Source organism: Coregonus lavaretus (assembly GCF_964263955.1).
Source record: "Coregonus lavaretus genome assembly, chromosome: 7".
Classification (NCBI taxonomy): domain Eukaryota; kingdom Metazoa; phylum Chordata; class Actinopteri; order Salmoniformes; family Salmonidae; genus Coregonus; species Coregonus lavaretus.
This window is the reverse complement of record NC_139994.1, coordinates 4,548,418-4,559,809: the sequence shown is the minus strand read 5'-3', so window position 1 is coordinate 4,559,809 and position 11,392 is coordinate 4,548,418. Positions and strand designations below refer to the sequence as shown.

Genomic DNA, 11,392 nt, shown 5'->3' with positions numbered 1-11,392 from the left:
TTATAACTGGTCCTATAACCCTGTTTGTGAAGGAGCCATTATAACTGGTCCTATAACCCTGTTTGTGAAGGAGCCATTATAACTGGTCCTATAACCCTGTTTGTGAAGGAGCCATTATAACTGGTCCTATAACCCTGTTTGTGAAGGTGGCGCGTGCTGCAGAGGAGACTGCGGCCATGCTGGCGTCGTCCATCAGTCCAGACCAGTGTATCAAGGTATTGTGTCCCATCATCCAGTCAGCTGACTACCCCATCAACCTGGCTGCCATCAAGATGCAGACTAAAGTTATAGAGCGGGTCCCCCACCATGGACTAGTCAGCATGCTGCCTGAGATCGTCCCCGGACTCATACAGGTAACACACACACTCATACAGGTCACACACACTCATACAGGTAACACACACACTCATACAGGTCACACATACACACAAAGGTTGCACACATCCTCATGTTAATCAGGGTTATAACCCATCTATGTCATGTTATGCAGGGTTATGACAACTCTGAGAGCAGCGTGAGGAAGGCCTGTGTATTCTGTCTGGTGGCCCTCTACGCAGTCATAGGGGAGGAGCTAAAACCTCACCTCAACCAACTGTCTGGCAGCAAGGTGAGGGAGCACACCCACTTTCTACTAACCACACCCATTACCCATTACCTTGATTCACTGAACAAAAGTAAAAGCAACATGCAACAATTTCAAAGATTTTACTGAGTTACAGTTCATATAAGGGAATCAGGCAATTTAAATAAATTAATTAGACCCTAATCTATGGATTTCACATGACTGGGAATACAGATTTGCATCTGTTGGTGAAAGGTGATCCCATGTAGCTCAGTTGGTAGAGCATGGTGCTTGCCAGGGTTGTGTGTTCGATTCCCACGGGGGGGGACCAGTATGAAAAATGTGTGCACTCACTACTGTAAGTCGCTCTGGATAAGAGCATCTGCTAAATTACTAAAATGTTTTAAAAAGTCAGATGCCAGTATCTGGTGTGACCACCATTGCAGCATAGAGTTGATCAGGCTGTTGATTGTGGCCTGCGGAAGGTTGTCCCACTCCTCTTCAATGGCTGTGTGAAGTTGCTGGATATTGGCGGGAACTGGAACACGCTGTCATACATGTCAATCCAGAGCATCCCAAACATGCTCAATGGGTGACATGTCTGGTGAGTATGCAGGCCATGGAAGAACAGGGACAGTTTCAGCTTCCAGGAATTGTGTACAAATCCTGACAACAAGTAGTTGTGCGTTATCATGCTGAAACATGAGGTGATGGCGGCGTATGAATGGCACGACAATGGTCCTCAGGAAACCACTTGCCCACAGGTGTGGCATATCAAGAAGCTGATTAAACAGCATGATCATTACACAGGTGCTGAGGACAATAAAAGGCCACTCTAAAATGTGCAGTTTTGTCACAACACAATGCCACAGATATCTCAAGTTTTGAGGGAGTGTACAGTTGGCATGCTGACTGCAGGAATGTCCACCAGAGAATTGAATGTTAATTTCTCTAACATAAGCCGCCTCCAACATTATTTTAGAGAATTTGGCAGTACGTCCAACAAGCCTCAGCTTCTTGATATGCCACACCTGTCAGGTGGATGGATTATCTTGGCAAAGGAGAAATGCTCACTAACAGGGATGTAAACACATTTGTGCACAACATTTGAGCGAAATAAGCTTTTTGTGCGTATGGAACATTGTGGGGATCTTTTTATTTCAGTTCATGAAACATGGGACCAACACTTTACATGTTGCGTTTATATATTTTTTCAGTGTATATTACTGGATCAGCAGGATTCAAGAAGAACTGCTTCAGTTCTACAACCCTGTAACTCTCTCCCCCCTCTCTCTCCAGTTGAAGTTGTTGAATCGGTACATCCAGCGTGCCCAGTCCGGCTCCAGTGGTGGTGAGCCCCCAGCAGACAACCTATAGAACAGACATATGGAGAGTGCCCCCCACAGGACAACCATGGAACCGCACTCTCCCTCTGGAGACTTAACACTCACGGATACACTCTTACATGGATGCACAAACACATACTCACACACTTACATGAACACACACGCTTACATGAACATGCTGATATGAAGGCTCAGACTGACACACACTGTCCTCGATACAACCTCCCATTTCCTCCTTGTTGCCTACTACAATGCACTCTGGGAGATGCGGTGCAGAGGAGAGGATTGTTGTAGTTCCCCTCACAAACATTGAAGATCCACCCTGCTCTCTGAGACGCACCCCTGACCTCTACACACCTAACCACGCCCTCTGACCCCCATCTTACTCTGACGCCTCAACGCCAACAGTTTCACTTCCTGGTTTCAGAAGTGGAGAACGGCCACATGATGCACTAGCCCCCCCCCCCCCCCCCCCCCCAGCCAGGATGGATGGCTAGATAGGGAGGGAGGGAAGAGGGTAGAGGGGAAGGCATGTGCATTCTGCAGACCTGTGTGTTTGTGTCTGTGACGGAGAGTGGAGGGGGGGGGTTTAACACCTGAAACTCTGAAGGCAAATCTGAAATGACGCACTAATCCCTACGTAGTGCACTACTTTTGACCAAAGCTACATAGTACCACTGGTCAAACTATATAGGGCTAGGGTTCCATTTTGCCCCTTCCCATGAGCACTTAGGTCAAACTGCTCATAACAACTACATAGGCAATGGGTGTGAGGAGGCGGAATGTGCTTAGCTATGGATGACGATGATTTTAACAAGATATTTTTATCCAGAGCCTACTTACTGTCACGGTAGAAGGGAGGGGGTGAAATTAAAGTTAACAATGTCCACCCCTTTCAGAGAAGTCCATGGTACCTTCCACTGCTCCCCGCCATGTCTTGGATGAGCACATTTCAGACAGAGATGGGGAGACATGGCTTATTATTATTGTCAGCTAGTGGATATGTATCTACACATGAAAACATGGAATAATAGCCGATAACGACGTCATTTAGGAGAGTCCCTGATGGAGGTGCGCGCTCTGCGTTCTGATCAGTTTTGTTTTCAGTTGCGCGCGTGTCATAGTCTCGCTCAACGTTGGTTTCTCTCTACGGGGAGATGTTTGCAGAAATGTATTATTTACTGATCTGAGAAACTCGTGTCACCTTTTCCTCCTCTTCCTCCTCTTCCTCTGGTCATTCTCTCCCCGCTTCTTGTATCATTCTAGCTTTCACTTGGTTGTTTTTCCTCCGTGCATTTACAACGCTGTGCTTACAATAAAATAAAGAGGAGAAAAAAAGAACTTGTACAGACCATAATAAACACTGTTTCTGTCTCAGTCAATGGGAGGGGGCACCTGTTCTGCTGACACACACACACACAAGGTCTACAATTAACCGAAGTTGCGCCCCTTGTGCACTGACTGGAATCAACTGGTAATGATTGACCACCAGAGCACAGCACAGGGAAGATACTTCACAGTGTGTGAATGTGTATAAACTAGGAAGAATATATAGTCCACCTGAGGCTGCAGAATATACACTGAGTATACCAAACATTAGGAACACCTCCCTAATATTGAGTTGCATCCCCTCCTTTTGCCCTCAGAACGGCCTCAATTCGTCGTGGGTAATGGACTCTACAAGGTGTCGAAAGCGTTCCACAGGGATGCTGGCCCATGTTGACTCCAATGCTTCCCACAGTTGTGTCAAGTTGGCTGGATGTCCTTTGGGTGGTGGACCATTTTTGATACACACAGGAAACTGTTGAGCGTGAAAAATCCAGCAGCGGTGCAGTTCTTGACACAAACCAGTGTGAGCCTGGCATCTACTACCAGTGGTGTAAAGTACTTAAGTAGTACTTTAAAGTATTTTTACTTAAGTATTTTTGGGGGGGAATCTGTACTTTACTGTACTATTTATATTTTGGACAACTTTTCACTACATTCCTAAAACAAATAATGTACTTTTTACTCCCATCAATTTTCCCTGACACCCAAAAGTACTCGTTAGATTTTGAATCCTTACCAGGACAGAAAAATGGCCCAATTCACACACTTGTCAAGAGAACATCCCTGGTCATCTCTACTGCCTCTGATCTGGCGGACTCACTAAACACAAATGCTTCGTTTGTAAATGATGTCTCGAGTGCTGAAGTGTGCCCCTGGCTATCCGTAAATTTAAAAAAAAACAAGAAAATGGTGCCTTCTGGTTTGCTTAATATAAGGAATTTTAAATCATTTATACTTGTACATTAAATACTTAGGTATATTTTAGCAATAACATTTACTTTTGATACTTAAGTATATTTAAAACCAAATACTTTCAGACTTTTACTCAATTAGTATTTTATAGTATTAGTATTTTACTGGGTGACTTTCACTTTTACTTAAATCATTTTATTTTACTTAAGTATGACTACTGGGTACTTTTTCCACCACTGCCTACTACCATACCCCGTTCAAAGGCACTTAAATCTTTTGTCTTGCCCATTCACCCTCTGAATGCCACACATAAACAGTCATTGTCTCAAGGCTTAAAAATCCTTCTTTAACCCGTCTCCTCCCCTTCATCTACACTGATATATGAAGTGGATTTAACAAGTGACAACGATAAGGGATCAAAGCTTTCACCTGGTCAGTCCATGTCACGGAAACAGCAGGTGTTCTTAATGTTTTGTATTCTCATACCTGAAGCTGCAGAACATAAGGTGCCTTTATAAAGTTTAGACCCACTTCAACCTTTTTTTCACATTTTGCTGCCTTAAAATCTAAAGGGATTCAAATACTTTTTATTTTTCTACATATCTACACAACCTACTCCACATTTTCAAAGTGAAAGAAAATTTATAGAAAATGTTCCTAATTAAAATATTTTTTTAAAAATACAGAAATATCATAATTGGATAAGTCTCCAACCCCCCTGCATTAATACTTGGTGGAAGCACCTTTGGCAGCCATTACAGATGTGAATCATTTGGAATAATATTCGAACAACTTTACATAAATCTTAGGGCAACATACACTACATGACCAAAAGTATGTGGACACCTGCTCGTCGAACATCTCATTCCAAAATCATGGGCATTAATATGGAGTTGGTCCCCCCTTTGCTGCTATAACAGCCTCCACTTTTTTGGGAAGGCTTTCCACTAGATGTTGGAACATTGCTGTGGGGACTTGCTTCCATTCAGCCACGAGCATTAGTGAGGTCGGGCACTGATGTTGAGCGATTAGGCCTGGCTCGCAGTCGTGGACCAATTCATCCTGAAGGTGTTCGATGGGGTTGAGGTCATGGGCTCTGTCCAGGCCAGTCAAGTTCTTCCACACTGAACTCTACAAAGCATTTCTGTATGGACCTCGCTTTGTGCACAGGGGCATTGTCATGCTGAAACAGGAAAGGGCCTTCCCCAAACTGTTGCCACAAAGTTGGAAGCACATAGTCGTCTAGAATGTCATTGTATGCCGTAGCGTTAAGATTTCCCTTCACTGGAACTAAGGGGCCTAGCCTGAACCATGAAAAACAGCCCCAGACCATTATTTCTCCTCCACCAAACTTTACAGTCGCCACTATGCATTCGGGCAGGTAGCGTACCCTTACCACCTGGGGGCGGCCCGTCAGGAAGTCCAGGATCCAGTTGCAGAGGGAGGTGTTTAGTCCCAGGGTCCTTAGCTTAGTGATGAGCTTTGAGGGCACTATGGTGTTGAACGCTGAGCTGTAGTCAATGAACAGCATTCTCACATAGGTGTTCCTTTTGTCCAGGTGTGAAAGGGCAGTGTGGAGCACAATAGAGATTGCATCATCTGTGGATCTGTTGGGGCGGTATGCAAATTGTAGTGGGTCTAGAGTTTCTGGGATAATGGTGTTGATGTGAGCCATGACCAGCCTTTCAAAGCACTTCATGGCTACAGACGTGAGTGCTACGGGTCTGTAGTCATTTAGGCAGGTTACCTTAGTGTTCTTGGGCACAGGGACTATGGTGGTCTGCTTGAAACATGTTGGTATTACAGACTCAGACAGGGAGAGGTTGAAAATGTCAGTGAAGACACTTGCCAGTTGGTCAGCGCATGCTCGGAGTACACGTCCTGGTAATCCGTCTGGCCCTGCGGCCTTGTGAATGTTGAACTGTTTAAAGGTCTTACTCACATCGGCTACGGAGATCATGATCACACAGTCGTCCGGAACAGCTGATGCTCTCATGCATGTTTCAGTGTTACTTGCCTCGAAGCGATTATAGAAGTAATTCAGCTCGTCTGGTAGGCTCGTGTCACTGGGCAGCTCGCGGCTGTGCATCCCTTTGTAGTCTGTAATAGTTTGCAAGCCCCGCCACATCCGACGAGCGTCGGAGCCAGTGTAGTACGATTCAATCTTAGTCCTGTATTGACGCTTTGCCTGTTTGATGGTTCGTCTGAGGGCATAGCGGGATTTCTTATAAGCGTCCGGGTTAGAGTCCCACTCCTTGAAAGCGGCAGCTCTACCCTTTAGCTCAGTACGGATGTTGCCTGTAATCCATGGCTTCTGGTTGGGGTATGTACGTACAGTCAATGTGGGGACGACGTCATCGATGCACTTATTGATGAAGCCAGTGACTAATGTGGTGTACTCCTCAATGCCATCGGAAGAATCCCGGAACATATTCCAGTCTTTGCTAGCAAAACAGGCCTGTAGCTTAACATTTGCTTCATCTGACCACTTTTTTATTGACCGAGTCACTGGTGCTTCCTGCTTTAGTTTTTGCTTCTAAGCAGGAATCAGGAGGATATAATTATGTTGCCCTAAGAGTTTGTGTAAAGTTGCTAGAATCTTATTCCAAATTATTCACATCTGTAATGGCTGCCAAAGGAGCTTCCACCAAGTATTTACTCAGGGGGGTGGAGACTTATCCAATTATGATATTTCAGTTTTCTATTTTTTTCTTCATTTGGAAAATGTTCTATAACTTTATTTCACTTAGGAAATGTGGAGTAGGTTGTGTAGATATGTAGGAAAAATATCTAAATGTAATCCCTTTTTAGATTTTAACGCAGCAAAATGTGAAAAAAGTTCAAGGGGGGTGTAGACTTTCTATGGGCAAACAGCTTCTATCTCAAGGCCATCAGACTGTTAAACAGCCATCACTAGCACATTAGAGGCTGCTGCCTACATACAGACTAGAAATCACTGGCCACTTTAGAGAAATGGAACACTAGCCACTTTAATAATGTTTACATATCTGCATTCCTCATCTCACATGTACAGTGGGGAGAACAAGTATTTGATACACTGCCGATTTTGCAGGTTTTCCTACTTACAAAGCATGTAGAGGTCTGTAATTTTTATCATAGGTACACTTCAACTGTGAGAGACAGAATCTAAAACAAAAATCCAGAAAATCACATTGTATGATTTTTAAGTAATTAATTTGCATTTTATTGCATGACATAAGTATTTGATACATCAGAAAAGCAGAACTTAATATTTGGTACAGAAACCTTTGTTTGCAATTACAGAGATCATACGTTTCCTGTAGGTCTTGACCAGGTTTGCACACACTGCAGCAGGGATTTTGGCCCACTCCTCCATACAGATCCTTCAGGTTTCGGGGCTGTCGCTGGGCAATACGGACATTCAGCTCCCTCTAAAGATTCTCTATTGGGTTCAGGTCTGGAGACTGGCTAGGCCACTCCAGGACCTTGAGATGCTTCTTACGGAGCCACTCCTTAGTTGCCCTGGCTGTGTGTTTCGGGTCGTTGTCATGCTGGAAGACCCAGCCACGACCCATCTTCAATGCTCTTACTGAGGGAAGGAGGTTGTTGGCCAAGATCTCGCGATACATGGCCCCATCCATCCTCCCCTCAATACGGTGCAGTCGTCCTGTCCCCTTTGCAGAAAAGCATCCCCAAAGAATGTTGTTTCCACCTCCATGCTTCACGGTTGGGATGGTGTTCTTGGGGTTGTACTCATCCTTCTTCTTCCTCCAAACACGGCGAGTGGAGTTTAGACCAAAAAGCTCTATTTTTGTCTCATCAGACCACATGACCTTCTCCCATTCCTCCTCTGGATCATCCAGATGGTCATTGGCAAACTTCAGATGGGCCTGGACATGCGCTGGCTTGAGCAGGGGGGTGACCTTGCGTGCACTGCAGGATTTTAATCCATGACGGTGTAGTGTGTTACTAATGGTTTTCTTTGAGTCTGTGGTCCCAGCTCTCTTCAGGTCATTGATCAGGTCCTGCTGTGTAGTTCTGGGCTGATCCCTCACCTTCCTCATGATCATTGATGCCCCACGAGGTGAGATCTTGCATGGAGCCCCAGACCGAGGGTGATTGACCGTCATCTTGAACTTCTTCCATTTTCTAATAATTGCGCCAACAGTTGTTGCCTTCTCACCAAGCTGCTTGCCTATTGTCCTGTAGCCCATCCCAGCCTTGTGCAGGTCTACAATTTTATCCCTGATGTCCTCACACAGCTCTCTGGTCTTGGACATTGTGGAGAGGTTGGAGTCTGTTTGATTGAGTGTGTGGACAGGTGTCTTTTATACAGGTAACGAGTTCAAACAGGTGCAGTTAATACAGGTAATGAGTGGAGAACAGGAGGGCTTCTTAAAGAAAAACTAACAGGTCTGTGAGAGCCGGAATTCTTACTGGTTGGTAGGTGATCAAATACTTATGTCATGCAATAAAATGCAAATTAATTACTTAAAAATCATACAATGTGATTTTCTGGATTTTTGTTTTAGATTCCGTCTCTCGCAGTTGAAGTGTACCTATGATATAAATTACAGACCTCTACATGCTTTGTAAGTAGGAAAACCTGCAAAATCGGCAGTGTATCAAATACTTGTTCTCCCCACTGTATATACAGTGGGGAGAACAAGTATTTGATACACTGCCGATTTTGCAGGTTTTCCTACTTACAAAGCATGTAGAGGTCTGTCATTTTTATTATAGGTACACTTCAACTGTGAGAGACGGAATCTAAAACAAAAATCCAGAAAATCACATTGTATGATTTTTAAGTAATTAATGTGCATTTTATTGCATGACATAAGTATTTGATCACCTACCAACCAGTAAGAATTCCGTCTCTCACAGACCTGTTAGTTTTTCTTTAAGAAGCCCTCCTGTTCTCCACTCATTACCTGTATTAACTGCACCTGTTTGAACTCGTTACCTATATAAAAGACACCTGTCCACACACTCAATCAAACAGACTCCAACCTCTCCACAATGGCCAAGACCAGAGAGCTGTGTAAGGACATCAGGGATACAATTGTAGACCTGCACAAGAATGGGATGGGCTACAGGACAATAGGCAAGCAGCTTGGTGAGAAGGCAACAACTTTTGGCGCAATTATTAGAAAATGGAAGAAGTTCAAGATGACGGTCAATCACCCTCGGTCTGGGGCTCCATGCAAGATCTCACCTCGTGGGGCATCAATGGTCATGAGGAAGTTGAGGGATCAGCCCAGAACTACACGGCAGGACCTGGTCAATGACCTGAAGAGAGCTGGGACCACAGTCTCAAAGAAAACCATTAGTAACACACTACGCGGTCATGGATTAAAATCCTGCAGCGCACGCAAGGTCCCCCTGCTCAAGCCAGCGCATGTCCAGGCCCATCTGAAGTTTGCCAAGGACCATCTGGATGATCCAGAGGAGGAATGGGAGAAGGTCATGTGGTCTGATGAGACAAAAATAGAGCTTTTTGGTCTAAACTCCACACGCCGTGTTTGGAGGAAGAAGAAGGATGAGTACAATCCCAAGAACACCATCCCAACCGTGAATCATGGAGGTGGAAACATCATTCTTTGGGGATGCTTTTCTGCAAAGGGGACAGGACGACTGCACCGTATTGAGGGGAGGATGGATGGGGCCATGTATCGCGAGATCTTGGCCAACAACCTCCTTCCCTCAGTAAGAGCATTGAAGATGGGTCGTGGCTGGGTCTTCCAGCATGACAACGACCCGAAACACACAGCCAGGGCAACTAAGGAGTGGCTCTGTAAGAAGCATCTCAAGGTCCTGAAGTGGCCTAGCCAGTCTCCAGACCTGAACCCAATATAAAATCTTTGGAGGGAGCTGAAAGTCCGTATTGCCCAGCGACAGCCCCGAAACCTGAAGGATCTGGAGAAGGTCTGTATGGAGGAGTGGGCCAAAATCCCTGCTGCAGTGTGTGCAAACCTGGTCAAGACCTACAGGAAACGTATGATCTTTGTAATTGCAAACAAAGGTTTCTGTACCAAATATTAAGTTCTGCTTTTCTGATGTATCAAACACTTATGTCATGCAATAAAATGCAAATTAATTACTGAAAAATCATACAATGTGATTTTCTGGATTTTTGTTTTAGATTCCGTCTCTCACAGTTGAAGTGTACCTATCATAAAAATTACAGACCTCTACATGCTTTGTAAGTAGGAAAACCTGAAAAATCGGCAGTGTATCAAATACTTGTTCTCCCCACTGTATATACTGTATTCTATGCTACTTCACTGTATCTTAGTCTATGGCGCTGTAACATCAATTGTCCATATATAAATATATATTCTTAATTCATTCCTTACTTAGATGTCTCGAAGTGTATTGGGTATACGTTGTGAAATTGTTCAATATTACTGCACTGTCGGAGCGAGAAGCACAAGCATTTGGCTACACCCGCAATAACATCTGCTAGACACGTATGTGAGCAATAACGTGTGATTTGATTTGACCTGATTCTACCTGAAGCTGAACTATGGCCTAGTATTAGGCTCAATGTGTGTTTAGGAGAAGGAAGTACGGAGTAGGCTGTAGTAGTAGTAGTAGTAGTAGTAGTAGTAGTAGTTGTAGTTGTAGTTGTAGTAGTAGTAGTAGTAGTAGTTGTAGATGTAGATGATGATTCCTTAAAGAGGTAGGGTTTCAAGTGTCTCCGGAAGGTGGTCAGGTGACTCCGCTGTCCTGGCGTTGTGGGGGAGCTTGTTCCACCATTGGGGTAAGCAAATAGCTTTGACTGGGCTGAGCGGGAACTGTGCTTCTGTAGAGGTAGGGGAGCTAGCAGGCCAGAGGTGGATGAACGTAGTGCCCTCGTTTGGGTGTAGGGTCTGATCAGAGCCTGAAGGTAAGGAGGTGCCGTTCCCCTCACAGCTCCGTAGGCAAGCACCATGGTCTTGTAGTAGATGCGAGCCTCAACTGGAAGCCAGTGGAGTGTGCGGAGGAGCGGGGTGACATGAGAGAACTTGGGAAGGTCGAACACCAGACGGGCTGCAGCGTTCTGGATACATTGTAGGGCTTTAATGGCACAGGCAGGGAGCCCAGCCAACAGCGAGTTGCAGTAATCCAGACGGGAGATGACAAGTGCCTGGATTAGGACCTGTGCCGCTTTCTGTGTAAGGTAGGGTCGTACACATAAGGCTGATTCACACCATAGGGCCACAACAAAACTGTTCTGGGTTGCTCTGCCTGGTTATGCATCCACCACAGTGGAAAT

At 44.9% G+C, this 11,392-nt stretch overlaps 1 protein-coding gene across 1 annotated transcript in view; it reads left to right on the top strand.

Annotated features, from left to right (window-relative positions):
- Window positions 1-3,263, top strand: part of LOC311131850 (CLIP-associating protein 2-like) — a 79,535-nt gene extending 76,272 nt beyond the window's left edge. Inside the window, exons 34-36 of the mRNA XM_084164978.1 lie at window positions 147-353; window positions 491-607; window positions 1,862-3,263. Coding sequence (XP_084021104.1) covers window positions 147-353; window positions 491-607; window positions 1,862-1,939 — 402 coding nt within the window. The 3' untranslated portion in view covers window positions 1,940-3,263. The remainder of the gene's footprint in view (window positions 1-146; window positions 354-490; window positions 608-1,861) is intronic.
- The last annotated feature ends 8,129 nt before the right edge of the window (window positions 3,264-11,392 follow it).